The sequence below is a fragment of the Anabrus simplex genome, chromosome 7, assembly GCF_040414725.1.
Source record: "Anabrus simplex isolate iqAnaSimp1 chromosome 7, ASM4041472v1, whole genome shotgun sequence".
NCBI lineage: Eukaryota > Metazoa > Arthropoda > Insecta > Orthoptera > Tettigoniidae > Anabrus > Anabrus simplex.
In genome coordinates this window covers 177,106,854-177,128,658 of record NC_090271.1, presented here as the reverse complement: position 1 = coordinate 177,128,658, position 21,805 = coordinate 177,106,854, and the positions used below count along the sequence as shown (strand labels likewise).

At 37.9% G+C, this 21,805-nt stretch overlaps 1 protein-coding gene across 2 annotated transcripts in view; it reads right to left on the bottom strand.

The window, feature by feature from the left end:
- Positions 1–21,805, bottom strand: part of LOC136877441 (katanin p80 WD40 repeat-containing subunit B1) — a 267,324-nt gene that overhangs the window by 107,700 nt on the left and 137,819 nt on the right. For both annotated transcript variants that reach the window (XM_067151483.2, XM_067151484.2), the window contains one exon: positions 12,943–13,207. In XM_067151483.2, the coding sequence (XP_067007584.1) occupies positions 12,943–13,207 (265 nt within the window). The remainder of the gene's footprint in view (positions 1–12,942; positions 13,208–21,805) is intronic.

Here is a 21,805-nt window from a genome sequence, read left to right as displayed (position 1 = left end):
AAATGGTAAATAAAAATGTAAACAGCCTATGGAATGGGTTTATGTCCATTTTTTGTAGTGTGCAAACTGATATGTACCTTTCAAAATGGTAAGGAGTAGTAAGAACTCATTATAACAGGGAAATAAAGAGATTAAGGAGGTTCTGATGGTTGCTTGCGCTCAATGTTCACATCCCGGGGGAGTCACCTATTATCTCCGTATGAGGCGTCTGAATGTGTTTGGCAGTCTGTCCGTGATGTGGAATCCATGTTTTGCTGTTTTCAACCTGTACGTTGGAGGTAATGGTAAGTCACTGTCCATGACATTTTATTTCAGTCGGTTGTCAATTTATGTTAAAAAGTTTTGCCTGTGGTAAGCTTTCTGCTGAGCGAATATTTTAAAGCTATATCATCACACTGCGTGTGCCATGTTCTAAAAGTCTTCTGTGATAAATTTCAGCATGTGTTATTAATTTAAAGTTTTCTTGGTCCGTGTGTTTCGACTGTAACGTCTACGTAATCACCCGTTGCTTTAGAATATGTAATTGAATCACGCTAAGTCCTGTACAGTACTTTCCCTGTTACTTCACGCTTGTTATCTTTCTAATAGCTGATGTACACATCTGTTGAAGACAACTGAGTGCTTGACCTTCCAAGAGTTTGCGTGCGCTATTTCATCTTAAAAATTGTTCTGCTTCCAGATTACGTAATTTTAAATTTGATTGTCGTACCAGCGTGTTATGAGACTTAAGCATGGAGTTTCACTGCATTTTGTTAATCTATTTTGGTAAATTTTCAGTAACAAATTGTAGGTTAATTTTCGTAATTCTTTCAACAATTTTTTTGAATGTTTATTCTGTTTTGCAAATCTGGTGTTTCGATAAATTATTTTGCAAATTTCCAATATCATTGTTAGTTGCCTGCTGTGCAAGCACATTTTATTTGGCATTATTGTTTGTACTGGTATGTGTTCATTTAACATTTTCTGTAATGTTGCGTTTTGGCTCAGTATTATATCTAAATTTCAGGCCATCAATCTTGTAACATTACATGTATTGTATTTCAGTCTTCTACTGTACCTTGGTTCGATTCTGAGTAAGAATGGGATTACTTAGGGCATTCCTAGTCAGTTGCTACACAGTTAAACCAGATAGGAAATTATGGGGTCTTTTAATCTGTCCAAAAATGTTCCTAGATCCCCTGTTGAGCTTTTCAATAATGCAATTTTTAATTTATCGTCGTTTATATTTCACTTTATCCCGTGTATTCCTATATTTGGTAGGAAGGGTGTCTATGAGGACTTGGGACAGTCTCACAGGGTGAAACGATGCGCACCATATTATTAGACCAGGTAATGCTGAGGCCGTAATGACAATTTTGACAGGTTATGGTTGTGCACCTGTGCTCATGACATGTATTTCAAGTCTGCGGTTCATCTAATATGAGATTCTTTTGCAATATTTTTCTTGGTATTAGATGGTCAGACATAGGATATTGTCCATTTAGTATTGTGAATTATGTGCTAGGAATGTTTTCTTCAAAAGTTTGGTTTCTTTATAATTACCCCGAGTTGTTTATTTCATTTACATTGCAGGTCATTAAGATTTTTTCTTCATAGTTATTCTAAATTCATCTTAAAATTTTGTGGTCAATTTGCAGGTGTTACAGTTCAGTAAAAGATCTTTAATTAATAATCTTTAACTACTCCATCTTTATTTTAATTTTCATAGTTCTTATTTTCATTTCATCAGTTTTGGAATCGCTATGTCTTCTAAATTAATTTACTCAGTTTATTAGATTATGGGGTCCTGTAGGCTGAGTAAGGAATTTTTTATTTGGTATCGAGCCTTGTCATATCTGTCCAATATTTTTGTAAATATTATGTAAATATTATGTAAATATGATGATGTCATTTGTATTTGTCCTGGGTGCCTTGGAAAGGCAAGTGAATTGAGACTCAGGACTTAAGGTGCTGAGGGTTTATCGTCCTCCTGGAAGTACGATACTGGTCCTAGAGTAGTCTCATGTAGTGTAAAGAAGTCAAGTATTATTGAAGGTTATGTTTTGACTTTTTCCTCTGTTAGTACTTCTTAATTCGGGGTCATCTCACTGGAGTGTTTGTGTGAATTTATTGTGTCCTTGTATTATTCATTGGAGGATAGATAGGCATGGTGATCGTGGTGCGTCATGCTGTGATCTGATATTTTCTGGTACAAAGGTGTTACTTATGCCTTTTTATTTTCTGTATCAGTGAGTCAGATTTTGGTATGTGCACTCTTGTACTATTTTTATTTTCATTTGGATACCCCTCTTGACTGTTAATTTAATGTAATCTTCTATTCAGTATTCAGGCTTAAGTTGTATTTTCTTGTTTGGTGTGATAACACGTGCTGCGTAATGTGACTTTTATCAGTATAAACTGTTTATGAAATGTACATGATGAAGTGGATAGTGGCTCACTAACCTCCATTCTGTGACGAAGTGGATAATGGTTCACTAACCTCCATTCTGTGACTTGTCCTTTGAAGGGTCATGCGAGCAATGTTGCAAGCTAACGTAATAAAGTGTAATTATCGCCCTAGTTTGGATTCGCTTGCAACATTTAAAATTTAACCTCTCATTCCTTAAAAAAAAAAAAAATCCAAGTAATTTTGAATGTTTAATGAGGATATGGTCTAGTATATTAATTTGCCCTAACATTTAAAGTTTTCATGTGTGTAATACTTCAGTCGGTAATGAAGGTTTAGTTTGTGTAATTTGATTTACCTGGATGACATTCTTTTGTGCTGACCTATCATACCTGCTGTGCTCAAATTGTTTGGAAGTAAACTGTGTGTAAAGGTACTTTTGTGAATTGTAATGTGTTTGTACAATATCTCCATGGGCATGTGTTTCTTGGTAAATGAATTTCTTTCTTTAAATTTTAGGTTATGTAAAGTTTGTTATTATTTTCTTTAAAATGTAGATTCACTTAAATTGTAATATCAGTCAATGGGTAAACTCTTGAATTTTATTTCTAAAATTTTGGTTAGTTCTCTTTTCCAAATTCTGCTTACCCCAGAGATTGGTGGAATCCTCTGTGAGAGAAGGGTGTGGAAGCTCTGTGGAGCTAGACGTTAGTAAAGTTTGTCTTCTTGGACATGTATAAAACTAGTTACTTCAAGTTTTATAAATTTTAAGTTTTTAAGAAGAACACTACCATTGTATTTAAGTAGAAATAATTATCAAGTGACCTCTCTTCAAGTCTCATTCACAACATTGCTTCTTCATCTTCCAAACCTTTTTGGGTGCCGTTCTTGTGTGGAGACTTTCTTCTGCTGGATGTGTGTTATGTTCCAGCTTGCTGCAGTTACACCATCCTGGGCGATACATCACTGTCTCCATTTCCAGTCAGTTCACCAGATGGGTGAGCTGGACTGAAAGTTACCAGATTGCTATGGTTGGACTGTAACACAGTGATAGGTGGTGTTGGCATACAGTCAGTGTCAGCGAAACCAGAGGTCAAGACGGAACACTTCGATGCATAATGGACGTTCCAGTTGAGAACGGCATCAAGATGTCAGTGTTGTGTCGTGTGCTCCTTCCCCCCCAAAATTTAAATTTTTTTTATTGAGCCCTGTGTCAATTTTAAGTGGGGGAGGAAATGATGTGTGCTACGAGAGTATATATATTTGACCTAGTTAAAGTAAATTCTGGATCATTTAAAATTGTATTAAATATTATCGTAGAAATTTGTGGAACACCCTGTACTGCACATGCCAATTTTCCTGGGACTTGCACAAGATACAAGCTTCAAGATGTTTCCTAACAAGCGCCCAATGAAAACATTTAAAACTGATTGGTTTAAATAAATCGAAAGGTAACTCCTGTGCAATCTCCATTGCTTTATCTTGGGGTAAGCAAATCTTAAATTTCCTAATGTAACTTAATTTTATTTCACATTTTAATTCATCACAAGAGTTTACCCGTAGATTTCTCTATCAGAAATCAATTGGTTGTAATTTACGATGGTATAAAGAAGTCTTACATCTTCACGTTGACAAGAGCCATGCCTTTCCTAGCAGTTTCGTAACTTGAATTAATTTTTCATTAAGCTTGACCTCAGTAATTCTGCTTCATTTTAAAATGTTTCCTAAGACCTGTATTTTTGTTTCTTTGGTGAAGGTGGTCACTTCACATTAAAAGTATTGTATATGAAGATTAGTACTGGCAAGGTTGTAAGACTGCAAATTAATTACATCAGGGTTTGTTTTTCTATTTTGTGTTTATGTTACTGGTAGTGTCCCTTTTTTCCTTTTTTGATGTTTCTATAATAAATAAGCATTTACTATAAACAGGTATTACAACACGTTGAGTGCCAGACCAAAATTCATAGGATTGCCATCTAGTGCCGTGAGCTAATAACATCGAGTTATTAGGTTAACTTATTATGTATATTAGGTAAAATATTGTGACCCCATATGGGGTCGTATTGGTCATTACGAATTGTACACGTACACGCGCCCCCATATGGGGGCACTTATACAGTAGTTACTGTCCTGACACTTGATCATACTTACCTTTTCCTTTTGCAGGGACGCGTTATATGCCGTTGATTATGAGAGACATGTTAACTTGTTCATACTGGAACCATACAAAAGAATGATCCCCAATTTTAGGTCAGGAATTGTTTGTAAATAACGATCTTCCGATTTTAGGTTAGGAAATTTTCATACAAAGTGTTATATAAAGTAGTGAAAATCATGTGATTTGGTAAATTAGGATGTAAGAAAATAATATTATCAGAAGAATTTGTAGTTAGCGACTACTGAATATATATGTAATTATGTCTGTATAATGTTTAATTAGGGTAAGAGAACGTAGCAGTGATGATTGTGCAACATGGGAAACCAGTGACTATATCCTAGAAGACGGTTGAAGTTGGTCAAAAGTGTTGCAACCAGAGTACAGCGAGGAAGTGTATGCTGAAGATTGTAATTACTCGATGTGGATGAACGTACAAGATCACTATTTGCTCCGTACTGGGTTCTAACTCACTGTAACTATATACATCGTCTACATCATCATTGTCCGACTTGTTTAATATATCGTCCAGATTATCTGTACTATGTCTTTTACTGCTCGAGAAAGGAAACTCACAGCACTGCACACTTACATAAACAATCCGTGCGCGAGATAGACAATGAATTTGTCACCCTTCAAAGCACTCTTGACGTACCCATATGGGACATAAAAGTAATTGAGAAGTCTCCACCTTATCAATACATTAATTTATTTACTAAAGTAGTAAATTCTGTCAGTACCGGTTTCGATCCCTAAGGGATCATCCTCAGCTGACACACAAAAAGATTTATATAATTACAAAAACATCACATATGGGAGATTGTACCTTCATTAATAGTCCAATTGAATCAGACATTGAAAGATTGTTTGTTGATATATTAGTGGATTATCTATTAGCTTAAAAATACCATTGTGTGAGGTATATAACTTTGTTGTGTTCAGGTTATTGAACATCAAGTGGATTTTACACTTGTTCACATTAATTATAAAACTGAGATAAAGTTTACACTTATATACACTAGTGTTTGTAATTGCTTTACAGGCTTAAAAATCTATAGTATTGAGGCATATTGTTTCATTGTGTCTAATCTAAAAACACCAAGTAAGTTTTTACATTTCTTGCATTAATTCTGGGACGTTACAGTTTTGTAAAACTAGTCCAATGGACCAGGAGTTAAAAATACTTATTAAAATAGAAAGGATTCTGAATTTAAAATTCCTTGTTGTATGATGCCTCATGTGCCTATTTTTAACATAAAATGGGGTTTTACACTTGTTTACATTAATATTATACAATATGTATCAACATTATCGTCTTATAGTGTACAACATAAAAAGTTTTGATCCGACATAGCAAGCCGGTTAAAAATGTTTGTAAACCAGGTGAAATAGTAACAAATGGAAGGGTACAATTCCTTATTCTAATTTTCACTGTTTACATTACTACACTGCACTGGTGAATTAGTAAGTATATTGTAAGTTGAAGGTTATGTTGCTTTATCATTAGTTGCAATTTTCATTTTTAACGTAAAATGGGGTTTTATACTTGTTTACATTAGTATTATGCAATATGTGTCAACATTATCATCTTATAGTGTACAACATAAAATGTTTTGATCCGACATAGCAAGCCGGTTAAAAATGTTTGTAAACCAGGTGAAATAGTAACAAATGGAAGGGTACAATTCCTTATTCTAATTTTCACTGTTTACATTACTACACTGCACTGGTGAATTAGTAAGTATATTGTAAGTTGAATTTCTGCCTGGGAGACTGATTACCTCGGATCGAGTAGGGGTATTTCAGTCGCCTTGACAAAGAATACTGCAACGTATTCGAAACGTCGGCAAACTGTACGTGATGTGCGTACAACACGGTTCAACCCGGAAATTAAATTAAATAATTCTTCACACCGTGGAAGCTTCACTTCTAAGATACTTCTCAATTACTTTTATGTTGTAGTATCTATCAATACGGACATGAAGCTAATAGATTATAGTACCCATATGGGGTCGCGCCAGAACAGGAATTGGCTAATGAAAGGTGGACTATGCACGCACTTAAATAGACGGCCAACAGATGGCAGGAAGAGACTTTATACAGCTTCGAAACACACACCTACTGCGCACCCAAATGGGTTTCCACAGTTCTCAATTTAGAACGAACGTATGACCCCATATGGGGACATGAAGTTCAAAAACCTGACTACTCTCACGTACCCAAATGAGGTCGCTTCGCACTCAACGTGTTAAGTAAATTATTCTCTGGTCGAAGTTTCAGCCATAAAAGTTCTTCGATCCACAACATCGTAGAGTTCCTTCCGCTGTCCGCATCCTGCTACTAGTTTCCGTGTATTTTTCCTTGTTTAATTTTATGATATGGTTTTAACGTCTCTAAATTGCATTTAATGTCCGAAGGTGTTTTTTCTTTTATTATTGTTTCATTTAAGCCACCAAGCGCCGCTACATCTTGAACCAAGTGCTAGTCACAACCTTACCAATCAATCAACCCAAGTAAATTGGGAAAAAGCCAAGAAGAAGAATAAATAAGCCACTATATATAAAGAATACGATGGGATGTAACATCTCTTCCACCGCTGTTGATGTATCAGTTCCAGAATTTCATCCCTTATGCCAATCGACTTTTGGGCATGGTGTTTGTCATATACAGTACCGTTTCCCATAAACAGATCTAGAAGATGTTCACCCTCTGCCATCCTATATCCTATTCCCTAAGGATCCAGAAAGGATTCATAGACCAGTCTGCCTGATCCAACCTGAGCATTAAAATCTCCTATTGCCATCACATTCTTACATATTACTACCATGAGATTAGCCCAGCAGTTTTAATACAGCACATACAATAAATAACCCAACCCCTAAGAGGGTTGACAGCTTTAGATGGATGAGCCCGTTTAGATAGGGATGATGGTTGCCCAGTGAAAGAAATGCCACTGGAAACCATCACAATCTATTCTGCAAGTTAAGGACAGTTGTAATAGGTGTCAGGTTAAGTCCGTCCAGCAACGTCTCAAGACATCAAAACAACATAGGACTGAGCGAACTGGCCGTGCGGTTAGGGGCGCTCAGCTATGAGCTTGCATTCAGGATAGGGGGCTGTACCTTAATTAAGGCCACGGCCACAGCCACTTCCTTCCCACTCCTGGCCCTTTTCTATCTCATCGTCACCATAAGACCTATCTGTGTTGGTGCAACGTAAAGCCACTTGTAAAAGAACAACACAGGAAGAGACAATTATAAACTCTATCTGCAGGAGCATCAGGGAACTTTTCTGATGAAGGGAGAAATCATTGCTTCCTCCCTCCTGCCTCATGCTAGGCATTCCCCTAGCCAGTGAGTTGCTGTTTTCCCACTACCTGTCTGGTTCACTAAGTGATATCATGTGGCCTCTGGAGAATGCTGGTGCAGGTCTTTCTAGCTGAAACCCATGGAAGGGAGAGGGTGAAGCTCCATGCCGACACACGGCTTACTCCTGTCAAATAACACCAAGGGATCTGCTCAAGACTTAATGTCTCCAACTGATGGACAAATCACCATCAATAGCATCACGTGCCCTCACTCCATGTGAACACTGTGGAGAGGTTTGGAACTGAATCCAGGCTTTTGGTATGCAACAATTTATTACTACTACTATTATTATTATTATTATTATTATTATTATTATTAAAATACAACATATGCATAAGTATATCATATACTAGCTTTCATCCTCTATCTATTTATCCTATGATTGCATATATTGAATAAAAGCATTTGAAAATTAATAAAGTTTTACATTCGGACAGTCATCTGATAGCCAAGAGAAGCCGTGTATGCTAAACTGCTACACTTAGTGTTTACTCAGTGAACCTGCTGTTGATGCGTCATCTACCATTAACTTTCACGCTCACAGAACAGCATTAGAACCACTCCCAGCATAACAGGATATGCAGTGAATAAACAACTTCATGATGGTGGGAGAAAGTGGATGTGTGTCCTATGTCATATCCATGAAATGATGCCCTGTTCAAATTCTGCTTTTACACCCACCTCTTGCACTTGAGTTCAGAGAAAGAATGCAATGAACAATGTACGTTTAATATTCAAAATATCCTCTGTTTCTATTTATATTTTGGGAGACTTAAACGCTCATGTACAAACAAGCAACAATACCTGGCTATCAGCCAAATCCTTCATGGACTGATAAAAAAGGGACAGACTTCTCGAAATGTCGAGATTTTAAGGACTGAGTCACTTATACATACTTTCAGGGTGAGGATCTTCACAAGTTTTCCTGGATACATTAACAATGTATCAATTAGGCTTTGTCATAACTAGGAGCAAAGACCTCAATACATTCCTCTTAACATGTAGTTATTATGCAGAATACAACATGGACTATTTACTTTCTTGTTGCCAGTGCAGTGAGGCTTTTACCAAAGAAATTACACCAGACCAAGAAGAGTGGCCATCCTTGGGTCAGCACTTCTGATGTAATTTAACCCAGAGTGAATGTGACAACTCATCAGCAATGTGCATTTCAAATTCTTATTCTTATCCTTATTTCCATTCTTATTCCTCTTCTTCTTCTTCTTCTTCTTATTATTAATCACATACAGTCGTATCAGCACACTAATTTTAATTTATAACCAGTTTTCTAATATTAATCTAATATTTGGACTGCGTCAGCTAATGGAAAAGTATTACGAACATAATAAGGTCCTTTGGCTGGCCTTCCTGGATATTAAAATGGCCTTTTATGCTGTAAGCAGGGATAAAGCCTGGGAAGTGCTGAGAAACAGTGGAATCAATAAAGACATAATTTTTTTTTTTTTTTTTTTGCTAGGGGCTTTACGTCGCACCGACACAGATAGGTCTTATGGCGACGATGGGATAGGAAAGGCCTAGGAGTTGGAAGGAAGCGGCCGTGGCCTTAATTAAGGTACAGCCCCAGCATTTGCCTGGTGTGAAAATGGGAAACCACGGAAAACCATCTTCAGGGCTGCCGATAGTGGGATTCGAACCTACTATCTCCCGGATGCAAGCTCACAGCCGCGCGCCTCTACGCGCACGGCCAACTCGCCCGGTTAAAGACATAATAAAACGAATAGAGAATTTATATGAAGACATCAGTAGTCGCGTCAAAACACCATCAGGAATGGCGGAACCCTTTAGAATAACTATGGGCCTAAGACAAGATGGAGTTCTGTCACCTCTTCTCTTCATTACTGTGATGAATGAGATTCAACAACAAGTATGCCAAGATATTGGTGGCTACAAAATGAAAGTCATGCTATTTGCTGATATCATCTGTATATGGGGAGATTCCAAGGAGAAACTTCAGGATCAGATCAACGCATGGACAGTAACAGCTAAAGGGTAGAGCCTAAGATTTAGTCAGGATCAAAGTGAAGTGTTGGTTATGCAGAGAAATGGTCAACCTGAAGGTTACATTGAAATAGAGGGTAAACAACTCAAGATGTCCAACAAATTCAAATATCTAGGAAGCATGATATCAGCAACAGGCTCCAATGAAGAGGAACTTTCCAGCAGGATTCAAGCTGGAGGAACATTCTACAGAGTTGTCCGAGACCTAATATGGAACCCAAAAGTACCATTGAAATGCAAGCGAGCAATTTATCTGACTTATTACATGCCAATTATGACATATGGGAGTGAGACCTGGACCATGAGGAAAAAGGATGAAGCAAGAATTCAGGCAGCTGAAATGTGATTCGTCCGAGCGATGGTTGGCAAAACAAGACGAGATAAAATTCGTAATGAGAATATCAGGGACAACATGGCTCGAGTTAGCAGAATACAGGATAACATAACTCTGCGTAGACTCAAATGGTATGGTCACATGCGAAGGATGGATACTGATCACATACCCAGAAAAATATATGATCTGCAGTTAAAATATTCAAGACCAAGAGGACGGTCAAGAATGTGATATACAGGCATGGTGAAAAATGACATTCAGCAATAAGGAGGGGACTGGGACAACATTGAAGAAGGAGAAAAGTACAAACACAAAAGTTGGTGAAGGGGCTTTATTTGCCGACCCATCGCATAGATGGAATGACGTGGGATATGTATGTAACCGGTTTTTAGAATCTAAGGTCCATCATCAGTGTTAAAATTATTTAAAACATTTAATTCCACATGACCTAGTAACTAGTATATGATATAATAGTATAGGATGATATATGGTAACCCTTTCAGACCGTGTACGCACAATTGTACGGGTTCGTATTTTATTTATATCTGAGCTTATTTGACGTTTTCTTAGCGCTAGACTGGACTGCAGTGCTTGTGAGGGACATGTGGCATGTACTTCAGCTGTTTTTATTTAGTACTTGACCACCAGGGGACAGGAAGGAGAGTTTAAAAATACAGTTCATTAGCAATATGGCAGGAAGTAGTAATGCCTAAAGTAAGTATTTATTTATTGCATTCATATTAATCTAGAATCTTTACTGAATATCAGAATATAATCAATGAAGTGTGTAGATGGTGTAGCAAACGTAAATTGTGAACTTACAACATCGTACGTAATACCATGAGGTTTTGAATGTTGATACGCACATATGTGCGGGCTAGGTTTCCTTACAGGCAATGCATGCAGGAGTGCTGGGTGCTGTCACAAAAAGGACTGTGAAAGCAAAATCGTACTCTACATGAGAAATGTAATGTAAAAGATTTTAATTGTTTAAAATCGTTCCACAATGTAAAATAGAACATTTGATCATGTACATATTCACATGTACTGAATTGAATTCTTTTATTATTTTTTTTTTTCAAGTAGTGAATGAAGTCCTGACACGCACAATTGTGTGGGTTTTGTTTTTCAGCCAATAGTCCTTATTTTTAAAATAAACTATAAAAACATGTATTTGAGAGCATTTTAGTAAGTTTTTGACGTTTTGACACCTCCAGATTTATTTCAAGTCTGACGACAAGCTGCTGCTGCCAAAAGGGCAGTAATAGCAAAACTCCTCCTCAATGTAGAAAATGTAACGTTTACTTGGGTTTGAACGAAGATTTAATTGTTTTAAATTATTCCCCACTGTAAAATAGAACATTTGATCATGTACATATGTATATTCACATGCACTGAGGTAATTTTTCTTTTTTGTAAGTAGTGAAGTAAGTCCTGACATGCACAATTGTGCGGGTGCTTTTTTTTCAGATGTTAATTTTTATTTTGTAAAATAAACTAAAAATATATGTATATAAGAGCATTTTAGTCAGTTTTTTACGTACAAACAAAAATTCACATCACCCGTTTTCTTTCAGGCCTGAAAGGGATATTATGACTAGTATATGATATCCTTACGCATATGCTGTATTTTGATAATAATAATAAGAAGAAGAATAAGAAGAAGACGTACTACCATCAGCACTGTTACTAAGATGGCTTTGATATTTTATAATGATCACATTTCAAATTCCTCATCAAACTGACAAGAAAATAGACAACAGGAGGTCCCTATTATGATACCATCTGTAACTTGGCAGCCCCAGTGTACAGAAGAAAGAAAAGCAGAATAATACAGCAGTATATAATATACTAGCTTTCATCCTTTATCTGAATGTAACCAAAGTCAAACAATGAGTCCTATCTGCATAAAAAAGAAATCCTCATGCTAGCATGCAGAGACTCTCACAGTACCGCAAAGGTTCAGCAGACAGCCTGTACTTGTGCCAAAAGTTATAAAGTTACACCTGTGTAGTGTAACTAATACTAGATCAGTGTATGAGGGCATCAAGAAGGTCATTGATCCCTTAGTAAATAAAACCATTGCTTTGTACTCCAAGACAAGTGAGATTGAACAGATCAAGGCAAACAGCTGGAACCCTGGGTCAAACATTATCATTCATAATTAAATGACTTGCCCTTGATGCCATCCCATATGTCAGTTATGGATGAGTTAGATGCACAACCTACTACTGAGTAAAAGTGGGCACTACTATCACCAGTCTCATAGTGTGGAGGTATTGTACTCGCTACTTAGCCAGAGACCCCAGTTTTGATACCTGGCCAGTCCAGGTATTTTAATCTGGACAGAGGGCTGAAACAGGGTTCACTCAGTCTGCCTTGCCCAACTAAGAAGCGCTCTGATATGAGAGGCAGTGGACCAGGTCTAGAAAGCCAAGTAATATTGCTGAGGATGTCATCACACTATCTACATGGCACTCCAGTATTTACACGCCATCTGGCTGGGCAGCTGTTATCCAATGGGCTGTTCTGTATGGAATTTGTTTGTTTCACTTTTCATCTCTACTAAATCTGTACCAGACCTCGCACAAATTTGAAATCCTAAGATCAAACCAAATTAGAGGACAATTCCTTTATCTCGCACATAAAAAAGACAAAAATGATGAATCCTGAGACTTACTTAACAGGAAAATCCATCTCAGGAAACGAATTATTCTGATCTCTGCAGGAGTTAAGTCGCCGAAGACTGTTGTGTTGCCGTGGAGATCTGGAAACGGGAGATGCAGGAGTTTCCACAGTTTCAAGAGGTTCTGGAGGTGAATGTTGTGATCGTACTGTCACATTTGCAGGCAATGAATCCAGACTTGGCAGGCTGTGGGGCCCCAAAGAAGAGGGTCCCTCACCTTCTGACATGGGTGGTTGAAGAATCTGTGGTTGAGTTGGATCTGTAAATTAACACAAACTTGGTCATTTTGCCCACAATAACAATATTGTATTTCATTATATAATAAAAATTTAATATTAAAATGCACTCAGCACTATATGTTTCAAAACCAACTTGTTCATAAATCTCCCAGAGACAGGGTTGACTGTTTTGGCATAGCACAGTATCTGATCAAAAGTACCCAGGACCTACTCAAACTGTCTTTCAGTGTTCCTCATATATACTGACCAGTAGAAAACGCATAGCCTTTGCTACCCTACGAACTCTGCAGGGGTGACTGCCTACCGAGTGTGGGAGCATTTCCAGGGAATGGTAGACTAATGGTAGCAAATGTAGTTAGTCGCAGGGGACAGGAGCAAAATTGCCGCTGTAGTTCATTTTGAAAGTATTTAACAGGATTGAGGTCATCACTCTGGGCTGGCCAATCCATTTCCAGAACCTTGCATATAAAAATTTTCATTTCCCCTTGTCCAGCTCCTGCCAAGTTGGGGTGTTTGTGGTACTTCTAAACCATTGCCTCTCCTTCCACAACTCCTCTTCAGTAATTGTATTTGAGTCCAGTCTTTTTTTTCTTACTACTATTCTTATACTGTTCCACAACCTTATTGTCCATAAAAAGATAATGACACCCCACTGCCAAATTTCACTGAGGACACTGTACAGGCTATCATGTGACATTCACCACCCTAACACCACCCACTTAACTGCTACATGGTATAGGTACAGTGTTAATCATCACTTCAAACCACACATCTCCAGCCATCCACAGACTGGTTGGTGGCACTCTTTACACCACCAAACAATGTGCTTAGTGTTCACCAGTTAAATGTGTGCTTTATGGGTGAGAGCCTGAGCCTTCAACCCCAGAATTATATATCGTCATCATCATCATCATCATCATCATCATCATCATCATCATCATCATCATTTTCCAACTATGGTTTCCCAGGAGTGGTGTACAGGCGCTCGCTACCTCCTCCTGTCTTCGTGCATCTTCTGTTCCATGACATCTTCCTATCTGAGACCTCTCTTTCACATTTGATTTTACTGTCTTTATCCAGAGTTTGCTTGGATTTCCTTAGACAGTAGGGTCGAAGTATTTTCTGGCAGGTCTACCGCTGTTCATTCTCATAATTTGCCCATACCACTGAAGTCTCCACTTCTTTATTACACTGGTGAAAGAGATCTCAATGCCAGATACCTTCCTATTTACTTTTTCCTGAATTTGTCCTTTGGAGCAGTTTGATTTATAGTTCTAATGAAGCTCATTTCTGTTGTCTGAATTCTGCTATAGTCTTAGTTTAGTGGAGTACACGTTTCTAAACCATAAGTGATAACTAGTATGAAGCAAGTGTGGTATATGGTTGCCTTTGCTTTTTGTGGTATTTTGAAGTCCCAACATCGGTTTCTGCCTTGATAGTATAAGTTTGATGATTTCTGTGTCTTGCTGAGTATTTCCTGTTTGACAGTGATCTCTTTTGAGATCAGGCTTCCAAGGTACTTCAAGCGGGAAACTGATTCTAATTTGATTCCTTCCAAAATAAGGTTTGAGTTTGTTCCTTCCCTGATGATCATCATTTCTATGGTCTTTATTTTACTCATTTTCAGCTCGAAGTTACTACCATATTGTTTCATTCAGTCAAAGATTTCTCCGTACTTCAGCTTCTGTTTTTCCCCATAACAGCACATCAGCAGCAAATACCAGGGCATTCGGTTTATTGTCTATTTCCTTGATAGACTTTATGATCTTGTCCATTACTATTATGAACAAGAGTGGCGATAAAACACTTCCTTGTTGAACAACTCTGTCTCAAACAATTTTGACTATCCACTGCCTATTTGAACACAGCTGTAACAATTACAGTATAGCATCTTTACTTTGTCAATCAAGTAATTTGGAACCTTGAGGTCTTCCAGACATTCCCAAATCCTGTTCCAGAGGACACTGTCAGAGGTCTTTTCAATATCACAAAATGTAATCACTATATTCTTTCCATGTTCCCAGTTCTTTTCTGTTAGCATTCTTATGGAAAAAAAAATGAGATCCATAGTACTTCAACCTTTCCTGAATCTGTATTGCTCTCCCTCAAGCAAAGGTCTTTTCCGACAGCTTCAAGGTCAGCATTATGCCTCAATAGTTTCCATCTGTTGCCCTTTTGTTAAAATGAGAATGATGATTCCTTTTCTCCAATTCCCTGGGATTTACTTTTTTCTTTTCTTAGATCACTGAGAGCACTCCAGATAGTCAATTTAAGTCTGGTATTCCAGCTGCCTTTATCATATCTGAGGTGAGATCATTGAAGTCCGAGGACTTTCTATTTCACATGCTCTTTACTGCTGTTCTGACTTCAAGTCATGTTAAACAGGGAAAGCTTTTTCTGTATTTCACCTATTTTACAGTTGTAGGTCATGGTGTTCTTTCCATCTCCATTTGACAACATGCTGAAGTACCTCTTCATTTCATCTCTGATCCCTTTCTCTGTTCTTATCAAACTATCATCATGTGTTTCCAATGCAAGGATTTTTTCATATTCACTTCTTTTACTTTTTACTACTTAGTATAGTGGCTTTCTACTTCCTTGACAGTCTTCCTCTATCCTGGTAGTTCAGTCGTACCAGTACTTTTTCTTTCCTTCGATTAGTAGTTTTACAGCCAACTTCTTATTCCGATATTCCTGTACTTGCTTTTCAATTTCTATCTCATTCACTTTTTTTTTTTTACAAGTTGCTTCATGTCGCTCCGACACAGACAGGTCTTATGGCAACAATGGGACAGGAAGGGCCTAGGAATGGGAAAGAAGTGACTGTGGCCTTAATTAAGGTACAGTCCCAGTATTTACCTGGTGTGAAAATGGGAAAGCATGGAAAACCATTTTCAGGGCTGTCGACAGTGGGGTTTGAACCCACTATCTCCTGAATACTGGATGCTGGGTGCACTTAAGCGACTGCAGCTAGCAAGCTTGGTGCACCTCATTTCCTCTTATTGCCCAGTTTTTGTTTTACGTGATCTAATACGCTTTCAGAATATTCCATTCTTTTACTACTGTCTTCACCTGATCATTCGACCAATTTTTTTCTTCTCTATCAGTGTCACATTTGTTTTCGCACAGATTTCTATGAACTTACAAAAATTTCTTTGAACAAGGTCCATTCTTCTTCTACCCCACTAACCTCATTTTTGGGTGATTTTGTTTATATCCTTGCTTGGTAATTCCTTCTTCTCTGAGTCCTTCAATAACCAGGTCTTGATCATTGGCATTTCCTAGCACTTAACTTTGAGGACATTTATAAGATCAGCTATTAATAGCCAAAGGTCGCTATCTAGACATTCACTGGGTATGACCATAACATCATTAAAATAACGACCAGCTTGGTCAAAAGTTATGATGCTGTCTATCACAGTCTTGAGCTATCCATCTCAACTGCATCTGATTATTTTATGACTCTCCCTCCTCTGGTACTATCTGTTTTATATGGTCAAGTTGTTTCACACACAGAAATAAACCAAGTTGTCTCTTTCAGAGTTTCTGTTCCCAAAACCATGAGGTCCAATGATGTTTTCACACTCTTGTCTCGCTTTACCAACTACGGTATTCAGATCACCCATAATTATAGTGTTCTCCTCCGTTACTTGTTCAAGTTCAATAAGAAATTGTTCTTTCTCATCTGTGGTACATCCTGCTTGACGTGCATGTACTTGGAATAAAGTGCAATGCATATTTTCACCTCATAATCGTACCTGGATGATCCTATCATTCCATAGTTGGCATCTCTCTGTACATCTATACCTTAGTGAAGGAGGAGCCAACTGTATTTTTGGCATTATAATGTATACCCATTTCTTTCCACAGCCTTTCTACTTTGTCTCACTCAACCCCAATATCCCAAGCTTGTGCTTGTCCATAATGTCTACAAGTTCTTCATATTTATTCGTGAAAGTGGTGATGTTGAGGGTTCCAATTTTGAACTGTTCCTTCCTGCACCTACAATGAGCTTTGGGTTGTCAGCCATCATATTTTTGTGAGCTACATGAAGAGTTGTTGTTACGTCTGGTAATTTTAACACTTTTACATCCGAGATTTGTTCTGGTTCTGAAAGGAACATTCATTTACCTTGATACTGTTGGCTTGCTAATCCTAACACTGCAGAAGGTTTTCTGTCAGGGTAATTTCCCTAGCCTTTGGCAGTCCCCTTCAACAACTACAAGCCTTGTATCTCTCAGAGAATAATCATGGTGCAAGCTGCACAATTAGTGACACTGGAATTCTCAGGTGATGGTATTAACCGATGTTATATGATTTTCCATATCACCTCCTTTAACCCCTGTCAGTCAACATTCATCACCTACCTGGCCAAAGTTTTGCTGTGGTCGTGTCTTTCCAGTTACACTTCACAATCACGTCCCCGAGAGCCAAGAAGGGCAGGCTGATGGCTTACTGATACGGCGATCAATAACCTTTCCACACATTCCAAGTCACAAGGTTCCCTTGCTCCACCCATTCTGCAAGTATCCTAAAGTACTAGCTTCCTCTGTGAATCACTGGTATAGTCCACCTCCAGATCATAAAATAGCAGTTTCAAACCCAGCAAAGGTAGATGGATTTTTGAAGGGTGGGGGAAAAAAAGTCCATTCGACATTCCATGTAATACAATGTCGATATGTAAAAGATCTCTGGTGCCATATTTGGTGTGTATCCGATAAAATTCATAAAAACTCAGCCAGAGACACCCAAGAGAGATTCCGTTTACACTGCCATCTAGTAGGTCTAAAGCAAAACAGAACATCAAAATTGACAAGCCTGCAGCCAGATGGTGTTAAATTAAAATGTCTATTATTACTACTACTATTACTATTATTAATGCACTAAACAAGATCGTAAGGCTCAGCCGCCTTTTATAGCAGCAGTGGTCATAGTGACATCTATGCTCTAGTTTATGGGTACAGACGGGAGACTGGATATTTTTAATCAGACGGTGTATTTTTTTAACAATATAGATCAAAATGTGGACAGTATATCTCCAGACATGGAAAGGTAAGTGGTTTTTCAGCACAAATATCAAATTCAGCTTTCTGGTTTATCACGTCATTCACAAAAAATAAATACATATTCTTTTGTGATTTTATTGCTCAATTACATTATGCAAGAATTGTGATTCTAACAGAGAATGAAACACATTTGGATATGGATCTCAATAATAGCACTAGTAAGTAGATTGTTACACTGAATGTTTCTAAGAAACGAATCGAGAAATTGGGGATGAAAGATCAATTCAAAAATGAAAACTTTATCATAGCTAGACAAAAAATAATTGCCAAACGATATGGTACCACTGGCCTCAGTTGACAAAACCAACCTGTACAGTGTTGTAGAAATATCAGATGTAACAAAAAAACACCAAATATATAACAACATACTAAAAGTGATTGCCTTTGCTGGCAAGATGTAGTGTTTACAGTGCACTATGTCTTCTGGTATGGGCTAGAATAAATTTGTTACTTTCATTGACCTGTCTCTGTCTTATCCTTGGCTTTGACAATATGAAAGTGACTGAGGTATGAGTGATGCCAGTAATGCCATTCCTTATGCAGCCAGTCCCTGCTATGAAAGGTGTGAAAATGCCGCACATAGGGTCGGTTGGTGCAAGCATTTTAGTGGGCTCGACACACTGATATGCAATAGCAACTTCTGGCTCAGTGAGGAAAGCAACGGGAAACTACCTCACTCCTCATTTCCCCAGTACGCCTCTTCAGTGACACCTAGGCCATCTATGATAGCTAATGGTGGACCTGATGAAGATCCAACCAGCATTCGGGCTGAATACCCAACATACATACACACTAAAAGTGAACACAACAGAAAATACCAGCATTTCAAATTTTTTAAAATTTTTTTTTACAAGTTGCTTTACGTTGCACCAACACAGATAGGTCTTATGGCGACGATGGCATAGGAAGGTCTATGGGTGGGAAGAAAGTGGCCGTGGCCTTAATTAAGGTACAGCCTGGTGTGAAAATGGGAAACCACGGAAAACCATCTTCACGGGTGCAGACAGTGTGGTTCGAACCCACTATCTCCCGATTATTGGATACTGGCCGCACTTAAGTGACTGCAGCTATCGAGCTCGGTCATTTCAAATGTTATCATAAATCAAAATTACTTCACCCTAACAACTTATTTACATTTCTTTCTGCCACTGCATACTGCCATAAGACAAAGAATACTATTTGCATGGTGTTACAGCCCTGATAGGTCTTAGCCTACTAAGTGATTACTGCTCAGCCCAAAGGCCTGCAGATTACGAGATGATGTGTGGTCAGCATGACAAATCCTCTTGGCCGGTATTCTTAGCTTTCTAGACCAGGGCCGCTACCATACTGTGGACCTCAAATCAGCCCTCAGATCTGGGTAAAAATCCTTCTCCAGGAATCAAACTTGGGGCCTCCATAAGTGGCCGGCCTATTAGTAATAAAAATAAGTTATAACAGATCTAGATAATATAAAGACATTAGTGAATAAAATCTTCGCAATGGCTTTATAATTAAGAAATATGGTGCAAATACTAATTTCTTGTAACTCAAACTATCATCCTCAAAAAATACAGTTTATATCACATTTCTGTTGTTTTTTTATCTTCCAAAAAACAAAAACAAAATAATGAATTTGTTTACATAAAATTACAGCAACTTATAACATAAATGAAAATGAAACATCACAATATAGAAAAATCTCTGCAGTTGTCCTTGGTGCTTTGCTTCAGCCTCAAAAGTCTAAGAAAATATAAAATTTCATCCAGTGGAGCATTATCTGGAAACATGCCTATAACGCTGGCAACATTTCCTCACTAGATAGCAATTTTTATCTGCTGCTTCAGGTATTTCATTTAAGAAGGGTTTCCAGTAATACCCCATATGCCAACATCTGTAACAAGATTTTTAGCTTCTTAACACCACGTCTCCACAGTTTCCATTATAAATGCCACAAAGATGTAGCTGTTTGTCACTGTCCTGCATTTTGTCCTTTTACTGCACACAGCCAATCCTGCTTCAGAACCAGCAGCCTTACAAGTGAGAGGCAGATGAGATTGTGCTAAAGGATCTACACAGGTGGCATCTCACAGGCGAGGTCTGCCCTTGTTCAATGAGATGTAAATCACACCATCAGGGCATTTACGATCTGAACGACTAATACCACTTGGTCCCAGGATAGAAGGGCCATCAATAGATGATGTCTTTAAATGAACAAGTGTCTTGAAAATCGACCAGCACTCACAGGGTAACTTAAAGCATGATGGCCAGAAACATCGACATCTGTTCCACATTTGCACTTACATGGCAGGCAAATATTGCAACCAAGACAAAAGCTGACGGCAATTTAAAATGATGTATTATCCATAAGTGGGCCCACACAGGCGTATGGAAAAGCCTTAAACCACAATCACGCTTCCTTTTCCTGAAGAGCAAGATGTTGCACTTGATCAATGTCTGGTATACATGGCAGAATTGAAGAGTCACGAATTTGACGGGTGTTTACCTTATCCCAACTCCAGTGTGAATCCAGAGGAATCAAATGAATGGATGAAAATCATAACGGTATAAGTAGCATTTTGATCATTCAGAGAAATAGCCATTTAAACATCTTAACACTCGTAAAGCATGCTATTTGTAGTTATACCACCTAACACTAGAGCACAGAATATTACTGCTATCACTTGTATCTCTTTGCTGGTGAAAGGATACGTCCTCCCGGAGTTACATCCTGCACTTAACTTTTTTTTTTTTATGTCACTTATACTGTTATGGTTTTCATCCATTCAAATTATTGGTCATGCCATTCTAATAATATCTTGCATCAGTCATATGACATATCTTGGCATTATCACCATAATCACAGAGCAGAGACTTGATAAAATCAGATACTCCCTAGGCAGAAGCAAGAAAAGTGAAATGAAAATGTCACTTAACCTATGAATTCCAGGGCTTCCAAATGTTATTGGTAAACATACCAGTATCCAGTTATTTTCCTTGAATGGTAAACTGAGTAGAGACTCATGGCAACTTCTTGAGAAATCATCAGCTTGAGCAAGGGAGGTGGAACAAGCTAGTGAGGAAAAAAGGGAGGAGGAAGCGAGTTCTGCAGGTGTCAGGGGAACTTACAGGAGACCAGGAGTGGAGGGGATCTAATGAGGGCGAGGACAATGCTCTGGTCATGGGTGACTCATTTCCATTCAAGAAGGCGGTGACCTGGTAGTCAAGACACACTTTTTTTTTTTTTTGCTAGGGGCTTTACGTCGCACCAACACAGATAGGTCTTATGGCGACGATCACGACACACGTACTGATCTTGACATTTCGACATTTTATTACGGTTAATATTCATGTTTGTTAATTTTTTTTTTTTTTTTTTTTTTTTTGGTCTTGATATTTTGAATTATGTTTTGTGGTTTGCATTGTGCCTTGTGTTGTTTTCTAGGTTTATAGTTGCTTTGTCGTATAATTATAGGTTAATACAGTACATGTGTTGTTTGTTTATGTTCATCGAATGCTTGCTATGTTATTCTATATTACAAATATTTTAATGATTAACTAAGACAATCTCCA